Genomic DNA, 20,902 nt, shown 5'->3' on the forward strand with positions numbered 1-20,902 from the left:
AACAGGAGGATAAATTTCAGCAGACTACCTTGACAATAACTGCTTTTTAAAAACAATATATATAACTGTGTTAGGCTTTAGAAAGCAAATTTCTATACAAACACAAGGCACTATTATTACTAGCCAATAACACACATTTCAGATAACATATCACAAAAGGATACAATTCATCCACATTCAAAATCTGTATTTACTTAGAAAATCCTCTTATAAATGTCAAGTATAAAATGGATCTTCAATATCCATAGTTTCAAAGAATAACAACATACAAAGTCTGTTTCCACTTAGAATAAACTTAACAATGTTTTTGTATTTTTTGCAATAGCTTTGTAATCCAGTTTCCAGTCTAGCTCTTCTATTTGTAAATATTCTTTATAAAACGCTCTGATAATGGACATTCTGCTTTATGCAGCATTTATTACTTTATAATCTGATTAATAGCATATCATAATGCATAAATTTACATGTGCAAAATTTATGTAGTGTGGAGTTTGAGTGTCATAGCATTAGAACGGAGGCCTAAATGAGCAGAAGCTCTCGCTGATGGCAGGTCTTTAAAATCAAATCTCTTTATTTGTTTTCAAGCAAGAGTTTGTTACCTATGAACACTGCATGGCACTGTTAATATCTTAAAACACCATCCACTTCCCATTAGGAAGACAGGAATCCAACAATGAACAGCCTTTCTACGTTTCAGGCATCTGTGGGGAGCAGACTGACATAAGACCTCCTCAGGCACCTTAGCAACAGAACATGATTTTGACTTTTCCTTACAAATATAAAACTGTCACAAGAAATGCAGTTTGCCCAAACACTTCCAGGCCAAAACACCCATGGAAAGGCAATGGGATCAGGACTTAAACAAGAACGTCAGATCAGGAAGCCATGATTTCTCAGTTGGCGACCACTCGACTGTACCTGCTCTCCCGTCAGTGTCCAGAAGAGGAGAGGATGCTCCCCTCAGAATCATGAGACCACTCAGCCTTGCCTTGTTCACTGTCTATTCTCTGGAGAAAAAAGAACAAATCTACTTTACCATTCCCTGTTTTGCATACTAGTTTCCTTCCAGAGAGAACATGTACAGTGGAACTGATCTGGAAAGGAGAAAACTTAGCTTCTAGAGTGGCTCTTTAGGTCCCCAATTTGGCTAATCCATTATTTGGTATCTCTGTTCCTCAGTGCCTCATTTGTCCAAGAGTACGACAGAAGTGAGGGTGTCCTCCAGTTTCAAAATTCTATGATTGAATACTTTCTAGCAGTGCTTCTGAATTAGTAAACCAGAAGGCATACTGGACATCTGACACCCGGACCCTCTCAGTGCCCCAGGAAGCCAGCTAGTTTATCCCCTTCAGCTCTGAGCCACCCTGTTTCTTCACCACACCAGAGCACACAAATATTATGATTTCTTTAATATGTCTTAAGACATAAAGGATGGTCAGAGAGCACTGCTTTTAGAGAATTTAAGGGAGATCACTTGTTTGGTGAATAAACACTACCTTAACCAGCTGTTGTTCTGATGATCATCAATTCGTACGTAACTAGCATCCTACATGTGTGGAGAAGAGGGTCTGTGATTTCTGAACCACGCACACAGCGGCATGATGACGGGGCACACCGTCCCCTAAAGTCCACCGTTAATAAAAGGTAGCTGCTTGGACTGTAATTATGGCATCCTTGCTACCCAAACTTGAAGCTTTTATGGGGCTTATGCAATTAACTACTTAAATGCATCGTAACACTTGCTTCTCTGACAGCAAAGTATTGATTTTTTAATCATTTTCAAGTCTCCTCTAGCACAAATAAATGTACTACAGTTACAGTTAATGCACTGTGTACATGCATTAAATGCTGGTGTGACACAATTTATTATTTTGTGATATATAGAATTGAAGTTTGGCTTCTCAGAAATTAGCACCACCGGTCCAGCATCAGTATGGAAACTACCATTGTCCTTGATACTCCAAATTCTCTACCTTCAAAAAGCTGGAGACCTTTGTTAATAGGATAGTTAGGCTTTTACAAAAAGGGGGGGAGCTGAATATAAATCTTTTATATATGTCAGTGTAGGAGAAAATTAAAAATAGTCTAACGCAAGATACAGTTTATATTTTCCTAAAGGTGTCACTGTAGGACCTACGGCAACTTTGTTCAGATGAATTTTCGTCTCCTTAATTTCTTTCCTTGTACTTATTTAGGGTACATCTACCAAAATATTTTGCATACTGTAGTCTCCCTGATTCAGCCAACTTTTGCATATTCTAATCGTGTCATTTTAATGTCTTCCTATAGGTAACACTTTATAAAGCTAAAAGGCTGTTTTAAAAAGTATGATTTCTGCATGCCAAAAAGGCCAGGAGAACCCTATTAAAGTCACATATCTAAATGCAGACCTGATGACAGAGGTCATTACATGTTTCATCAACAAGCCTTTTGCTTGGGTGCAGCCACACAGTCAAAATTAAAGTTGGTGAGTAAAAAGCAGTTAATTTTGTTTTGTTAGAAATAATATCATTTTAGTTTTAGCATCTAAGACAGATGCCAGCATTTCACTCTGAACAGATGGTAATTCCTTCTAATAGTGCATCTCTGTATTAGTAAGGTCTGTTGTGTATACAAACAGTAATAAACAGTAGGTAAGGATCAAAATAAATTTTAATTGTTGACATTAAATTCTGGCAGCCACAGTTCTAAGGCTGCAATATTCCTTTTTCAAATCTGTCAGATTTACTAATGCTGCGAGAGCTTTGCCGAAAGCTGCCAGATTCCAGTCTCAGTAAAAAGATTTTTACATGCCACCGGTTACCCGTCCGTAGCAGGATACCTGTTTTCGTACCCTGACACCATTGTTCAATAATGACATGGAATTGGTACGACCATCCATGTGATGGTCAGCCAGGATTTCTTTTAGAATATTCCTGAAGGACCGAGCATCTAACGAAGAGGTTATTATAAAAAGCTATATCCAATTTGTTACACTATGGGTAACGGTAGGATCACAGCCCTTTCCCTACCCTGCTCAGGAGAGGTCTCCCATTCAACTCATTTTATTCTATTTGCAAATCTGGGCATTCCTGAACTTCTCTGAAAGTGACATCATTCCTTCCTTTCATATTGTTTGCTTTGCCTGACTCTGAAGGATTTCCCTGACAGTCAGAGATACCATCAGCTGCGCTCTCCTATAGGCTTTGCTGTGGATCCAGAGTGCCAACAAGCACCAGTTTGGTCCTGATAATGCCTCCAGCGATCTGGTATTACAAGTAGTAGCCGCTATTTATTTTGGGAAGCTGCCATGTTAAAAAAAAAAAAAAAAACATTAAAAAACCCAGTTTGGCATTCAGGTGACTGTTCAATAACAAACATGCTTTGCAATCATATTTCTTTAAAAAATGGATGTATTTTTTTTAATCATGAAAAATATATTGCTTCCACCATATGGGACAACCAACGACTCACCAACCGATTTAAGATGCAGCATATTGAGCTGACCATATGTTACAGTGCTGTTGAATGGCTGAGTGATTCATGCCCGTCACATTCTAGTATATCAATTAAAGCTCCTTGAAGTCTGCATGATTTGTGTCTCTGTTATTAAACCCTGCTAATTCATCCCACTTACACATCTGTTATAAATCTCTAGGAGTGCTGCATGATTCATGGCAATCTGTGAGCATGCTACAGCAAATTCTTCTCCTTGTAATTAACAGTAAATTGTTTTACTGCCATGCAATGAATTTTTCAGTTATATTGCAAATGAACTCCTAAATGTGCGGTTCTTTCCTAAGAACTGACTTATATCATTAGGCAATTAAAAAGTATTGCTTTGAACCAAAAGCTTTTAATCAAGAGAAATACAACTTAAACATCGCTTAAGAGCCATGGAAATTTGACATGTTGGTTAAAACTGTAAAATAATTTCTGTTGTGGAAAGAGCAAAACAAACAAACAAAACCCTCGGTGTACTCAGGATTTCCCTGATGCTAAGATAGAACTGCTGTCTGAAAACCCTCGGTGAGACAAGTTTGCACAGATACTGTTTATCTTAGAAGTTACTTAAGTCGTCTGTCATTACCAAATTTCTCAGATTGCTTTACACTTCTCTAATTGTAAAACAGTGCCTTTATTCTTGAAATAAATAATTGGATAATTAGCCAAGTTGGATCATCAGAGGATTCCAGAGCTGTTCAAGTGTTCTTGTCAAAGGTGAAGCAAATTCATTTCAGCTCCCCTCTGCAGCTCTTCGAAGAGGCTTTGATTTTTTTTCCCCCACTTTCTTGGCAGCAGCTTCAGATTCATGAGTCCATACATCAAGTCAGTAGTTTAACAACAAATGGAATTAAATTCAAAGAAGGGAAACTAATTGAAGGACAGCAACGAAAGTGTTTGGTAATGTGCTTTTTAATATGGCATGCCACATTTGCATGATAATTTTTCCTTTTTAGCATGGAGCAGAAAGTGACTAGCTTAATGAGGGATTATTCAAGGCAGGAACGAACAAAATGCATTCATAACTAAGAACAAAGATTGTATTATGAAACAAAAACAGGCAACCTCAGAGAAGTAACTGGATGATTGGTTTATGCATTATGAATAAAAAGATAGAAAAATATTTATATTAGTATTCACTAATGACTATATATACAAGATTGTTGTAATTAAAATTATAAATTAACATATTAAGAGTGCTTGTTTAATCACTCTGGGTCCTATTCACAATGAAAAGACTCATGTACCTGCATGCAAAACAATGTGTGTTTTCAACTGAGAAGCAAACAGCCTATACATTTTACTTTTGATTCAGAGAAAAACCTTAATGCGCCGCTAATTACTTGCTTAATGGGAGATGGGTACTTCTAAGCTTGTAGTGTAGAGGTCAATTTATGACAGGCAAAGGAAATATCACATTGCTTGTCCAGGAATGGAGCTCCAAGAGGAATTGCTCTTAAGAAAGGTTTAAATTGTACTGAATTCGCAAAGCGTGGAAACACACAAATTTCCTAAATTGAAAGGGTGATCTTAAGGAAAAAATAACAAGGACTCTAACAGGGCCCGGGCCATTGGTTCATTACCAACAGAAACCCAGAAGCAACTCCAGAGCCACTGATGACCCTGCTTGGAGACTTTGCTACAGATACAAGAAATGTGGCTGCTCCTGGGTGTATACCTCCCGCAGATCAGTTCTCAGGTTTGTCGCAAGCACGAAACTAAAGAGGTAGCAATGCAACATTCCAGAAGAAATGCACCATTTCTAACCATATCTTTCACTGAAAAAATACTTGAAACAAAACAAGAGCCAGTTGAAATTCTCAGGCTTTCTACTAAAAGTCAGATAAATCTTCACAAGTATCTTTTTGATTCCTGTGACTGAGATTTAAGGAGGAAACATATTTTTACGAATCAATGATTTCAAAAGGCTGAATACTATTACTAACTTTTGGAACCCTTTTTCAAAGGTTTTGAATGGTCACTGGCTTCTTTCCTTCTCCTAAAATAAATTCGTCTGAACTACATTTTCATGTAAGAGTTAATTCCCCACACATCCATTCGAATTCGCTGCAGTAATATATTCCCTCCGACTTGCAGTTTTATTACTTGAAGAAACAGGGCAGGAAGAATCCTAAAGCTGCAAGTCAACTTTTATTTCTTCCCTACGGCAAACCTGTTGACCAAAAGGATTGACTATCTCTGTGTTTATTTTTATGACTTAGCATCTGTGAGTTATAGCCAGATGTTTAATCTTAAGAAAATTTTGGAAACAAAAACTTTCATTTACTGAAAATAAGGGTGGCAAAAAGATACTGGATCTGTAATTGCTGGGCTTTTCCTTATATCCCGACAAAAACAAAGAAGTTCATTCTTACTGATCTCAACACCCTTGAAAATTATGTCCTTTAAAATAAATCAAATGGCAAGTAAAAATTATTTTGCCATACTTTTGTCATGTAAGTGACTTTGTTCTCTGCTCTACAGATGAAGAATCAGACTCCTGACCAAAATTAAAGGATTAAGAAAAAAAAAACATTTCCCCAGAAGAACACTAAAATGACTTTTTCTTCAGAAAAGAAAGCATTTTACATGGGAACGAAAGTTGATGTATTTCTCTTAATGGAGATTGGGTAGAAGGAGCATTGTGGCAAAGAACAACAACAATTTTAATTTCCACATTTAAATTTGCACATTCAGAACATCTTTTTTTTAAATTTTTTTTCAACGTTTTTATTTATTTTTGGGACAGAGAGAGACGGAGCATGAACGGGGGAGGAGCAGAGAGAGAGGGAGACACAGAATCGGAAACAGGCTCCAGGCTCTGAGCCATCCGCCCAGAGCCCGACGCGGGGCTCGAACTCACGGACCGCGAGATCGTGACCTGGCTGAAGTCGGACGCTTAACCGACTGCGCCACCCAGGCGCCCCAACACATTCAGAACATCTTAAATTTACCATCACATCTTCTGCAGCTGCTCAGTCCTTTACAATCCAGCTTCTATTCAACCATGTTAAATAGAGGGCTTCCAAGAGGGCCTTCCATGCCACCTTCCTTGTAGATCCCATTCCTCTTGCTTTCCCTACAGCATATGATGCTACAGAATTCTAGACCTTCTAGAACTCTCTCTTCCCTTAACTTTTCTGATACTGCCCCCTCTAACTCTGCCCATGTCTGTGTTCCCCTTACTCCTTTCTCTTTCTCCCAAAATATGAGCCTTCACTGAGATGCGAACTTTTAATTTGTATTTTCTCTGCTTTCACTAATTCATTATCACCTACAGCTTTAGCGTTTATCTCTATGCAATAATCACAAAATCTGTATCAGTGTTATGCTCCAGATTTGCATTTTCTGTTCTGGGATCCTAAGACTTTCCATGGATGTGTTTCTACCCAATGATCAAACTTCTACTCATGAGTTTATGTCTTTATCTTTGTTATTATATTTAATGGCATGACCACAGTCTGCAACACTGACTGTTGTCTTCAATTCTTCCCTCTTCTTAACCTATGCATTTCTCTTCTTTGGTCCACCTCCATTCCCTTCCTCCAATCTTTACTTCTATTTATCTGATTTACTCCCTCTCTGCCTCTTAGAAAAGTCTACCAGACCCTATTTACACACTCTCTTCTTGTCTGTTTACACTCTACTGCCAGACAAATCTTCATATACCTTAATTTTCATCCCATCAGTATTTGGAACAATGCCAGTCTCTAAAATAGTGACTATAGTGGTATTTGTTCAGTCAAATGGTATTGTTCAAATCAAAGCTACTTATCCCAGAGTCTATGTTCCCATAGTGTTCTTTTTCCCTTTTCTAATACCTCCAGATGCTAACCTTATCTGTTGTATGTCAACACCTTAATGCAGACACCATTAAACTGTCCTTGAATAAATTATATTTGAAACCCTCACAGTGCCTTAAATAGGTAGGCCCTTAATACATGCTTACTGAATTGAGCACTCACAATAAACTAGAGTAACAATATAATTATGGCACTTTAGAGTCAGAAAGGATTCGGAGGACATAGATTAGTTTTCTTTCACTACATTTCCAGTGGACAGGAGTGGCCTTAAGTATTCTCACCAGTAAGTTAAATGAGAGCTGCTCAGAGCACTCAGCTAGGCCATCCTCCATGCCACAGAAACCAGTTGCTACAACCAAGGAGGATGCTGTTAGCACAGATGTTATCACTGGTACATTAGCCAGGGAGTACCTGTTTCATAGACATTTGCCCCACTTTCCCCTTGCCATCCTGAGGGTCCATCTAGTCTCTGCAGACGGGCATATGTCCCTCCATTTCTTTTAGTTTGCTAGTTTCCATGAAAAGACAGACTGAATCTCATCTACAGGAGAGTACCTGCACTAGTGGTAGAACTATGACGTGTGAGGTGCAGATGGGGGTGCCGTGGTGTGCAGCGTAGGGGAGAGACTTGAGCGGAGAGAACTGAAAATGTTATTGGAAGCACGTCAAGAAAAAGATGAATTAGACTGAGGAGAGCCCCTAAGGAGTAGAAGGAAAATGTTGAATAGAGGCCACATAGAGATATTTTAGATCCATGTAAGAAATCACCTCTGGAAAGAGGTCTCTAAACCTGGATTTGCCTGAGAGGTAGTAGCTCCCCTACCACGAAAGGTATCAAACATGGGTTGGACAAACACTTGGGAACAATGTTACAAAGAATATACCATTATTGGTTAGAAAGTCACACTAGGTGATTTTAAACGTTTTACCCTGGGGGTCATGATTTCAGTTCTACTCAGTCACATGGTTGGTGTCCATCTATCTTCCACTATAAGTATATCCCTCTGTATCTTCCACTATACCTCAGGCCAATCTTCAGCTTGCATTGTTTCTATTTTTACTTTCTTCAGCCTGCAAGACTGAGTCCTCTTTTTTTGTTCTCTAGTCCCAAACTATGTCATCTTTCCAAAAGAAGGCAGAGAGCCTGCTTCTATTATCCATATTCAGCAGCCCTCTAATAATCAAACAAACAAACAGTCTTATAGGAGAATGGTATTTTGCACAATCTAGGTACCCCATAAATGTATTCATACATATGAAATACATATAAATATATAAAAATACAAAGAGTTTGGTTGTAGAGGTAATAAAACAAACATACTTCTTTAGAATTTGTGAGTTGTTCTCATTGACAGAAATTTGAAGAAACAAGTTACTTGGATGAGATCATTTGAGCCAAACAAGTTTTTCCAGAACTAAAGCGAGGTAAAACAAAACAATAGAATCAGACTTGAACACAGGGAAAAGGCATAAGGAATATTTTTATAGCTAAATATGTTTTCATATCTGTCATTCATCTAGAAGTCTTTTGACCTTCTCACATCTGGATTTTCTAAGAGTTTCTTAACCTCCTCACATCTGGAAATTTTCTTAGGGAGCACCAAGCTTTGCTTGACCGCAGACAGAAAAACTGATTTGAAAATACACTAAATGCAGAGTAATTGAGTTATGTAGGTGTTAGTAATACATGTAATCAAGTCTGTATGAATCTAGTTTGTTCTGTGTAAAGCAAGCAACATTTTATGCAAAGCATTTCCTACTATGATCATACTTGATAAGGACTCCTTTATTTACATTGTATAAACTTAGTAGCTTCTTATTAATAATAAGTAAATTAATAATTACACTGCTGCCTATCCATTAAAGGTAAAATGTAACACCAGAATATCCCACTAGTTCCTGGATGTCTGCCTTTAGCCCCAGAGAGCAGGAGTGGGTAGACCCAAAGCCCGCAAAAAGGGTCAAGAAGAAGTATCCTGAGCCCTCATAAGAAGCCTCCTGAATACTTGTAACAACTGTCAGGATATCAGTAGGACCTAGAGTGAATACTGAGCCCTGGAGTCACTCTGCATCTAGCTGCATTTCTTATTATGGCACAGCTGCAACTCAGGGCTCCCAGGGACCTCTTAGAAACTTAAGTCTATTAATTTATTTTTGTTCGTTTAAAAATGTCAATACATTTTTCGGGAGCAGGAGAAACCAGAAAAGACAAGTATTAATTCCAAACTAGAGAAGGTGTTGAGCTTTATAGGTGTTTGTTTACAAATATACAATATATTTTTCACATTTTTCATGTACAGAAAAACTTGCTTACCTGCTGCTAATGTCTGTCCTGCTCCTGAAGCACTGGTCACACAACCAATTGAATTGCAGAGAGAAATAGTGAAGTTGTATATCTTATAAGGTTTTAGTCCTTTTACAATATAAGACAGTTCTTGGGATTTAGCAGTATACAACACCTTCAAGGCCAAAAAAAAAAAAAAAGTCAGATAATAGATAAACAGTGTGAGAAATGTAACTTTGGCAGTCAAGAAACCAGAATCCGGTCATGTTCTATGAATTCAGACAAAGAAATTATTGCCAACCACTATTAGGAAAGGGATTTTTTTTTGAAGAGTCTCAACAAGCTAGGATTTAATTGATAATTGTACAATCACACTGTTTTATGAGGTAATAATCCAGTTCCCGAGTGGATAAATGAGGAAAGCAAGTTATTGCCTCATAAAGCAGCGTGGTGGTATGGTTATTGTCACCAATGGCAGAGATAAAGGATGGTGACATTGTGATTGTTATCATGAAAGGGCCAAATAAAACCATGGGGCTTGGCCAAAACGAACCCCGTGCAGTGATGCCCACACGTCATTTGATGGAACTAGCACAGAAAAATATCACTATGTTAAATTAATCCCATCATTTTCTTTAAAAATAAAAAGCCACAAAAGAAAAAGGAAAACAAGTAAACACATTACTGAGCATCCACATGAGGTCAATTCTCAATTATCTTTCTTATACAAATAAGCATATGCAGATTAGATCAAACAGTTACATTTCTTCAAATATTGTCTTTATCACACAATTTCAAGGGAGAAAAGCAGATTTGAGCGAAGGAGGCTGAAAGGAACGCCATAGTACATAAACAAATAATTAAACAACTAACACTGAGCCTTGGTCCTATCATTATAACTAGGAATGATCAAAAGCAACCGTATAAGTTTACTCAGTTTATAGATACAAAAACCACTGGAAATTGTATTCAGAAAAAGAAGTCATTAAAACAAAAAGTATGACACCAAGCATGAGTATAAAACTTTTTTCTAAGGGATACTGATATCATATCAAATAATCTTCTATATGTATAAATATAGATAGCTGTTAAGGTTCGTAACATTTGAAGTAATTTTCTAGATATTCTCCCTTTAGAAATACAATAAAATTAATTTGGAATATTGCCTAGGCATTTACTTTAAAACTTTATAACCTAAATGAGTAGTTCTAGAAAACAGTGTGAATGGGATATGAACTACATCATTTATATAATATTTTTCAGAAATAAAGGTGATTTCAAAGAGTCTAAAAATCTAGGAATAATTTAAAACTTTGGTATTATTTCTTTGCAATTACATTTAGAAATCAGAAAACATCAAAAACCAAATCATGAGTACTTCATTTTTCTAATTCTGAAATTGTTATTGATTTTATAAAATGTTCTCTTCTGTGCAATGTGATTTGAAATTTTCTAAGAAAAATAAAACTTTGAAATGAGTAAAATTTATTGAGTATTGCTATAAAATGTATCCCATTTAGAACAACTCTGGTTTGGATTAATTTAGATTTTTAGAAAATGAAATTGTTTTCAGGATAAAATACAGCAAAGTGTTTCTTATTTTAAGGAAGATGTGGTAAAAAAAAAATACAATGGAATATTATGTAGCCATAAAAAGGGATGAGATCATGCCATTTCCAACAACATGGATGGACCTAGAGGGTATTATGCTAAGTAAAATAAGTCACACTTAGAAAGACACATATGATATGGTTCACTCATATGTGGAATCTAAAATATGTATTATGTGTAATAGTATTGTATGGTGATAGATGGTAGCTGCATTCGTGGTGAACATAGCATAACATACAGAGAAGTTGAATCACTACGTTGTACACCTGACACTATTGTGACATTATATCAACTATATTCAAATTAAAAAAATTAATTTGAAAATAAAGTGTTTCCTTTGTAATCTAGGATGTTGAATCATTTTTTAAATAAACTATTCTTCATAGCAAGAACACATAATGACATATAATAAGAAATAGAAAATGTAGATTAATACTAATTTTGATGGGCTTTTACTTCTCTACATATGATTGGTAAAACTTACAAGATTTTAAAAGGACATTTACCTTCAAGCTTGTAGCACATAAAATAATCACTCAGATAAGTTTTTTCTCTACCATATATACAGTCATTTTACGTGTCTTAAAGGATCAGTTTAATTGAAAATTTTCTTTGGCATAAATCTTTAAAGAGGTGGAGAGAAATCTGTGGAAGCTTGAAATCCTACACTGATAATATCAACTGTTCTATGTATTTCCTTGCCACATTCTTTTTTTTTATGTTAATTTATTTTTGAAAGAGAGACAGAATGTGAGTGGGGGAGAGGCAGAGAGAGAGCGAGACACAGAATTTGAAGCAGGCTCCAGGCTCTGAGCTGTCAGCATAGATCCCAACACAGGGCTTGAACCCACGAACCACAAGATCATGACCTGAACCGAAGTCAGACGCTTAACCAACTGAGCCACCCAGGTGCCCCTTCCTTGCCACATTCTTAGCCAAAATTTCCTTAACAGTTATTTTACAGTAGCTTTCCCTAGAAATTTTGGCTGTTTATTTACCAAACTTATAACAAGACACACTCAGGTCAGTGTGGATACAAATTTAACTACTGAAGTGACAATTTTGACTTTGCCACTCTTGATTTCATTTTCGTTAATACACAATGAAGTAGATAGATATTTGTGGGGGAGAGAAAGCGTAAGAGAAGAAAGTGACATATCTACATCTTTCTTCAATTGGGCCACAAAGAAAGGACTTTTAAACAAAAAAAGATGCATATCCATAATTTTTGTCATAAAAACGAAATCTTTTACTGTTCCACTGAACTATAAAGTGATCTTTTTAAAGTGTAATGTAGTCTTAGCCCATTAATAAAAATCGCTAATAGTATCTAATATTCGTCAAGCTCTTGAAGTTCCACAGACACCACATAGGTAAGAAGAAATTGTTTTCCTATTTTACGGATGAGTAAGACCTGAAACACAGAGATGTGTGGAGGGCTAGCAATTGGCAGAAATGGGATATAAACAAATTGACTTCCAAGGCTATATTTTTATGAACGGTGTTTTTTACTTAGTTTTGTGTCTTGGAAGACAATATTATAGTGCAAGCAACAGTTGCTTTGAAACTATCTTACAAGGAAGGAACAGTTTACAAAGCAAAAGAATAGCAAAAACAACAAAACATCAATGATAAATATGGTATGAAATTAAGGACCAAACAAAGCAGTGATGGCTGTAAATTTACCCTAAATCCTACTATATGCTGGATTGGTAGACTAAATTGTTTAAGTTAAAAGATTTGTATAAGACAAGGTCTATTTTTGCCACCTGAGACAGTTGCGAATAAGTCAGTACTTATTTCCGGACTAATGAAAAAGTGTAACAAGGAGTCATAAATTATTTATTGACTCTTTTTCTTCTCCTAGTTTTGTGTTGTATACATGCTCGGTCTACTGAAAAGTCTCGACAATACTGGCAAACCTATTGGCATGGGTTGAACAGTGTCTCCCACAAATTCTTGTTCACCTAGTACCTCAGCAAGTTATCTTACTTGGAAATATGGTCTTTGCAGATGTAATTAATTAAATCACACGTTTAGGGTGAGCTTTAAATATAAGTCATATATTTATAGGAGAAAGGAGAGGGCTACACAGACACAGAGGAGATAATGACACAGAGAAGACTATGTGACAACATGCTGAGATTGGAGTTTTGTGGCCACCAACCAAGGAACACCAGAAACTACCAGAAGCTGGAGGAAGCAAGGAAGGATTCTCATCTAGAGCCACTTGGGGGGAAATGGCCCTGCCAACACTTTGATTTCAGACTGTGGCCTCCACTTAAAAAATAATAAATTTCAGTGCGCCTGGGTGGCTCAGTCAGTTAAGCCTCCAACTTCGATTCAGGTCATGATCTCCCAGTTTGTGGGTTGGAGCCCCACATTGGGCTCTGTGCTGACAGCTCGGAGCCTGGAGCCTGCTTCCGATTCTGTCTCCCTCTCTCTCTGCCCATCCCCCACTCACACTCTGTCTCCATCTCTCTCAAAAAATGAATAAAAAAAAAAAAGAAGAATCAGAGAATCAAGAAGTGGCAGTTATGTTGAAGTCTTGATAAGTATTATGTCCTCCAAAGAATGAGAGACCACGTTTTTGAAAATTAAGGGGTCTGCCCCATCAGTAAAATGTTTGGGGGTGCAGTAGCCTGAGACATGCTAAGACACCTCTTCCAAAATAAAGGTCAGCTTATTGCCTCTTGCACTTACCACTAGTAGGAAGGAAACAGAATGTCTGGCAGGCCTTCTTAGGTTCTGAAGAGAGCATATTCCACATCTGGGAATACTATTCTGACCAAGTTACTGAGTGATATGGAGCGCTGCCAGCTCTGAGTGTGCCCTCAAGCGGAAATGGATTCTTCAGCAGGTCAAGGTCAAGGCTGTTTTGCAAGCAGCCAAGCAACTTGGGACATAAAGTCTATCAGAGCCTGTGGTACTAAAGGTGGCTATAGTGGGAAAAGATGCTGTGAGACATTTACGGCAAGCTCTCAATAAGAGAATCACAAGGTAGACTCGCAGGGTCTGGAGCAAGGGCATATGACACAATGGAAAGTAAACACCATTTGCTAGACAGCTTCTAGCGTGCTATTGGGCCTTGGTAAAAGCAGAGAAGCTGACTGTGGAACATCAAATGGCCATGAAGCTAGAGTTACCTCTCATGAGCTGAGTTCTGTCAGACATGCCATCTCTTAAGGCCATTGAAGCCCAACAGAAATTCATCATCAAATGGAAAGGGATATCTGGGGAAAGGGATATCCATAAATGGAAAGGGGCATAAAAAGAGCCAGGAATTATTATATACTGTGCAAGCAGATTGTTGGGACCCCCATCTTATCGACCATTTGTATACTGGTAGCTCAATCAATCTCAGCTCATACCTATGACTTGTCGGAGGTCCCTCAAGAGCTGAGAGAGTATAAACATGCAGTTTGGTTCACAGATGGGTTGCCTTAGTATGTGCTTGCAAGTGCATGATAGCTGCTCTGTCGCTCCATTCAAGGATGATCCCGAAAACCAGTAGCGCACCTTGTCATCGATTTTGTATGGAAAGGGAAGGATCCAAAGGTAGAATACACCTGAACTATATGACAGTGGCTGGGATGTATTAGTCATGGGCATGAGAGAGAAAAGACTAGAAGATCAGAAACCAGGAAGTCTGAGAAAGAAGAGTGTGGATAGGACCATGGGAGAGATAGTTATGTGTGAAGATCCCTTTATATTGTGCTAGTGCTACCAAAGAGCATCTTCCTCAGAAGAGGTGCTAAACAGTCAAGTACACAGAATGACTTGTTCAGTTAACGTCAGCCATCTCTGTCATCGGCCACCCTCATGCTGATAGAATAGACTAATGGAGTACATTGGCCACACCATCAACTGGAGGGAAAGAAGAGCCTCTCACCGCCCCCCCCCCCCCCCAGTCAGGATTGTTATATACATATCAAATGACTTAGTCCATGCACATGATACAGCCTTCATAAGTTAGCTATGATTATTATTCTCATTACTTCTAGCTAGAGGATGAAGTACTAGTAAACAATATGTCACTGTATATCCCAAACCTTCAACATGTTAATACCCTTTGCTATAAGCTGTGATAATACATTCCTCAGAATTCTTTTCTCTTCAGAAATATGCAAAATGTACACATAAGACGTTCTTATCAATGCTACTTATATTTCCAAAAGAATCAATACAGTATAAATATCAACTGATTGTGGGTTGGCTAAATGCATTATTGTCTGCCCAAATAATGTGATGCTACATAGCTACTGAGAGTCGGCTTCTTACAAGATATATAAGGATATATGTTAAGTGTAAAAAGCAGATTTTATTAAACAACATTATATCTATTTTGTTTTAATACATGCTTATATTAGAAAAAATAGGTGATATAAATATATAGAGCCTTGCTCACATAATATCATATCAGGAAACAAATGCCCCATTTAAGGAATCTAGAAGAGAAAAATCGGTCACAGAATTCTGCAAACTCAGAAAATATCAAAATGAAGACAATTCAATTTTGAAAGGACATTAGTTCAAATAACAATACCTGTGACAATGCTGCAGGAACAGATTGTTGAGGTGATTGTTCAGAAATCATATTGATCTTATACCCTATAACTTCTCCTCTTGTTACATTATCTGCCGGCTTCTCCCAGGACACGTTGAGGGAGTACGGTGAAAGCGGGGAGACGGAGGGAGGGGTCATGAACGCTGGCACTATCAATGACAAGTACAGCAGCCAACAATGAACGCCATTATTTACAGGTTTCGGGAGTAAATTCATACATGTGTTCTAGTTTCTGCCATACCCCTGTTCCTTACATTAATACCCTGATTTTTAAAAATCAAAGGATATACTGGTGTTTATAAAAGCCATTCACTTTTTTTTTTATGTTTTCTGCAAGGATGTTCTCCATTCTTATTTTACCAGCAAAGGTATTTTCCATTCACAAAATAAAAATCATATAGGAATTTGCTAACGTTCGTGAAGATAACTAATAGATTTTTTGGAGTGGGGAATCATAGGTCTTATGAAGCATTTGAAAGGAGAAGTCATCAAAACTAAGTCTTAGTCCACAAAGTCCAGAACAACGAAGAGTAACACACTAGAGTTCTAATGGAGAGAAGTATTTCACCCACACTGATACAGCTTGGAGAATATTACTCTTCAGAAAGTGGTAAATCGAAAATGTTCTAAATAACCCCAAAGAATTTTTTTAAGTTTTCAATAAATCTTGATTGAAATGTTCAGAGTACATACACACATACATTCTCCCCCTGCCATCCTTGAGATCTTAATATGGATTTTAAATGTGCTAACCAAAGGTGTATTATCAAAGGACCTCATTGCACGTTCAGGAGCCAGTGACCCATAAGATTATGAGGGTCCAGTATTGCAGTTTCACCCATTACTTTTCATTTCTGACCTTGATTTTCCCCTTCCAGAACGCCATGGCTCATCACTTGTGCTATCATGGCACTATTATTTGTCCAAGATGGCTGGTAGTCATTAAGAGATGCTCAAGCAGAATGCACATTTTATTCATGAAATGATTCCCTTGGACATCAACCTAAAGATACCCTTATCCTCCCCACAGTCTTAACAGAGCCAATTTAAATCAGGACTTGGGATTTCTTGAATATCCATAGATTCAAAACATAACAAAAGTGTATTTTTTTGGTTAAAGGCTCATGATATTTGAGGTGTTTTTAATGTAAAGAGTAAGGGGGAGGGTTAAAAATCTCTCATTTGCCATAGTGAAGATATCTTCAGAAAATTGAAAATGTCACACTCCTTTCTTCCCACACTGCCAGCTGCTTGTGAGTACCGTTGAAAATTACAGATTTTGATACCCGGGATTCTATCATTAGGTAGCACCTAGTACCTACACTATTTGCTTTGGAGAGAGAAATAAAAACAAAACAGGATTTGTGAAATGGGTAACAGCTATCTCTTTCATTGAATATAAATTGTACTGAATTTGGAGCAAGATAGGATATATGGCCAACCCACTTCAGGAATGGAAACCAATTGCTATTTTTGGCAAACATTCCCAAAAGACTGTAACTACAGTGAAGTTATTTTTCCCTCTTGAAGTAATAGCTCAGGCATTTACTTTTTTTTCCCTAAAACTCACTGCAAGTGCTTTATGACCTTGAGTTATTTATGTAGCCAACCAATATATTAAATTTTTCCTTGGCCTATATAAATTTATAATTCTTGCTTTTCGAAACGTACTTTAGTGCTGTTGACTTTCATTCGGGGCAGCATTTTTATGTGGGAGTCCTAAAAGTAGAATTCAAAACCCTTTTCTTCACCTGATTCTCCTGTTCTTTCTGAAGTCCAGGCAGATGATACACTGCCAGCCATATTCACAGCCAACACTCGAAACCCATACGTGGTATATGGCTCCAAGGCAGTGATGGTTGTAGCTGTCTGAGGAGGTTTTAATGCATTTTCATTGGCCGATTCTCCAAATGGGTGAGGACTGAGCCATCCACTGCTCTGAAAAACTTGACTTTCTGCTGACGTGGCTTGTCCATCAGATCTCAATCTTTTCATGTACAGTTCATATCTTATTATCACTCCTAGAAAAGTGAAACATAGAGCCACGGAGACTCATCGGACAAAGTGACAGTTTTGGGGGTAGGGTGGGGGTAGGTCAGTTAAGGAGTGCTGCTGGCTTTGCCTTATTCTCCTGACTAGATTACCTGTTCACTCCTTTAATAATCCAGATGATGGGATTTATAAAAGACAACAAGCTGATGGATAGATGAATGTATAAAGTACTGCTAAAAAGCACATTCATGGAAAAACAAACCAAAAGGGAATGCATAAACACAAAATAGCGATAACTTATTAGAGGTAAATCCAATCCTCTGCAGAGTGAAGGGCCATAATTTCTAAGAACTGCTTTGTTTGAGGGAGGGGTGTAATCTGATCACTGCACCTCCAATTTGTATACTTGCAAATTTGGGGATTTTAATTTAATTATCTATTTAACACAGCCCCATTTACATAAATATTAGCACATTCAACTTAATTTCTACATATTCGTATCAAGTAACTCTCAAAGTCCAAGATAAAAGGTTTTGCCATAGTACACACATGAAATTAATTACTAAAAATCTATGAATTTGTGTCTGGCCTATATAACCAAGGGTTCAATTGTATGAAGACAAAAAATTAACTTAATGGAGTCAGCCAGCCTATATACATATTTTTGGTATTATTTTATATCCTTTTCTTGGTTAAAAGAGAAAATTTACTGCTTATGGGTGCCCTGGCTTGTGACACAGTCAAATATAATGCATCTCATAAGTGAGTTTCAAATTAGAAACATCATTTGTGTTGTGACAGATGTCATTAAGAGCAAAGATAATATTAGCCTTTTAAGGGGCAATTTAAATGAATGGAATTTGTTATTAGATTAAAGAAATACACTTGTTCTACATAGTCCAAAGAGTGTTTGATATCTTTAGACCTTCTCAATTATTCTATCCTACAGTTACAAAAATGAATACGATTGCCAGACTCTTACTGCACGATTCCAAATGCCTAAATTCTCATTCATGTTTGGCCAAGAAAGGGAGATCTGAGCCTTGCCTTCCTACCATTTGGTTCCACTGGGGGAGACCACTCGACGTGAAGCTCTGTAGAACTGATCTTCCACACTGCAGGTGGACTCAGCCTTCGGGGAGGTGCTTGGGCTGTGATCACTGTAAGGGGTGAGCTGTGTAAACAGCCCCCACTAGTACATGCCTGTACAGAGAAATGGTACTTGGTGAATGGAGCCAGATTCCAGATGGTAGCTGCAGTTTCACGGCCTTCATAAGGAACACATGGCTGAATGCCACCTAAAGGAGCACAGGACAAAATATATTTTTCTATAGGACCAGAACGATTTGAAGGTGTGGTCCAGGTAAGTGTTACGGAGTCTGAGCCAACAGGAATGATATAACTTAAGTTCAAGTGTCCTTCCGGGACCCCCGGTTTCGTCTTGAAGGTGACAGGTGCACTCTTTGTGGAGCCATGCACACTGGCGGTCTCGATGTAATAGGAATATGAAGTATATGGTGACAGGTCAGTGTCTAAGAAGTACTGAATATCTGAAATTAAAAAGAAAAAAAGAAGAAAATAGTTACATGTCACAAATTAGTAAGGAACCATTTGCAACCGTTTTCCTATGTACAATCTGCTCTTTTGAGTAAGAGTATGGTTCATATATTTAAAACCGAAATAAAGCAAATACTGATTACTTTTAGTGTATGGTATAAGTGCCTTTTGTAATGAAGGATATTAGAAGGCTTAAGCTCTCATTCTTTATATAATATGGTGTCTTTTTTATAGAAGATATAAGAGGAATTTCTGGCAGTTCTCTGAAACTGAAATAACAGGTTTTTTCTTCTATATGACCTGTTTGCTTGTTAAACAACATTTTGCACCACATGAAGGGTTGGCAAACTGCTACCACAGGCCACATTGGCCACCTGGCCAAGAGCATAACTGGAAACTTTCCTGAATTTATGACTCCTAGAAACTGCGAAATTAGAAATGTTTATTGTCGTTTTAAACCACTAACTTTTGCAGACATTTGTAATCAGCAGTGGACAACTTACACAAGAGAAGTCTGGTTTTTAAAAGATTACAAAGATTACAAAAGATTAGATGTGTGCCTGGAATCCCATTCTCTAAGGGGACAGGAAGCGTACTGCAGGATTGTGACAATTAAAACATGCCAGGTAGCCAAGGAGAAACGTTTACAGGCTCCAGCTCTATTGTTGCAAAGGAGGCAATGAAGGGTAAGGGTGAAACTGAGAGGCAACAGACTGAGGGCTTGTACAAGCATACACTAAAACATATTTTATAAGACCATGGTCCTTACTCAAATTCTTGGGAAGCATTTCCTCAGGAAGCATCTAAAAGCACTGATGTGTCATTTATAATAGGAAATGTTGACGTATATTAAAGTGGAATTTAATGCGTTATAATATTGTAATATTAATGTATTACATTAATAGAATTTTAATATCATGTAATTATTATAAAACATAGTAATGAGGGCCATGTAGCAACATGAGAAAAAAGCACAAAATGAAATAGTGCATATATGTAAATATTATTATGAAAAATAAACTGGAGTACACACTATTCCAGAAACTTTCCAAAGTGAAGTTAGTCATCATACTAGAATGCTGGAATCGTGATATTAAAAAAAATTCTTTGATGATTTCTTCATTGGATATGGCATTTTTATAAGAAAAAGATCTACCCCAGGGGCACCTGGGTGGCTCAGGTCATGATCTCACAGTTTGTGGGTTTGAGCCCCATATTGGGCTCTGTGCTGACAGCTCAGAGCCTGGAGCCTGCTTCAGATTCTCTGTCTCCCCCCCACCCTCTCTCTGCCCCTCCCCTGCTAATGCTCTGTCTCTCTCTCTCTCAAAAATAAACATTAAAAATGTTTTTTTTTTAATTTTTTTTCAACGTTTATTTATTTTTGGGACAGAGAGCGACAGAGCATGAACGGGGGAGGGGCAGAGAGAGAGGGGGGACACAGAATCAGAAACAGGCTCCAGGCTCTGAGCCATCAGCCCAGAGCCTGACGCGGGGCTCAAACTCACGGACCGCGAGATCGTGACCTGGCTGAAGTCAGACACTTAACCGACTGCGCCACCCAGGCGCCCCTAAAAATTTAAAAAAAAAAAAAAAAAAAAAAAAAAA

At 37.6% G+C, this 20,902-nt stretch overlaps 1 protein-coding gene across 5 annotated transcripts in view; it reads right to left on the reverse strand.

Annotated features, from left to right (window-relative positions):
• USH2A (usherin) overlaps window positions 1–20,902 on the reverse strand; it is a 751,068-nt gene that overhangs the window by 528,193 nt on the left and 201,973 nt on the right. For all 5 annotated transcript variants that reach the window (XM_040461001.1, XM_040461002.1, XM_040461003.1 and 2 more), the window contains exons 17-20: window positions 18,796–19,290; window positions 17,500–17,769; window positions 15,728–15,897; window positions 9,601–9,745 (exon numbers count right to left, since the gene is read on the reverse strand). In XM_040461001.1, the coding sequence (XP_040316935.1) occupies window positions 9,601–9,745; window positions 15,728–15,897; window positions 17,500–17,769; window positions 18,796–19,290 (1,080 nt within the window). The remainder of the gene's footprint in view (window positions 1–9,600; window positions 9,746–15,727; window positions 15,898–17,499; window positions 17,770–18,795; window positions 19,291–20,902) is intronic.

Source organism: Herpailurus yagouaroundi, unplaced genomic scaffold, assembly GCF_014898765.1.
Source record: "Herpailurus yagouaroundi ecotype Mexico unplaced genomic scaffold, PumYag 253, whole genome shotgun sequence".
NCBI lineage: Eukaryota > Metazoa > Chordata > Mammalia > Carnivora > Felidae > Herpailurus > Herpailurus yagouaroundi.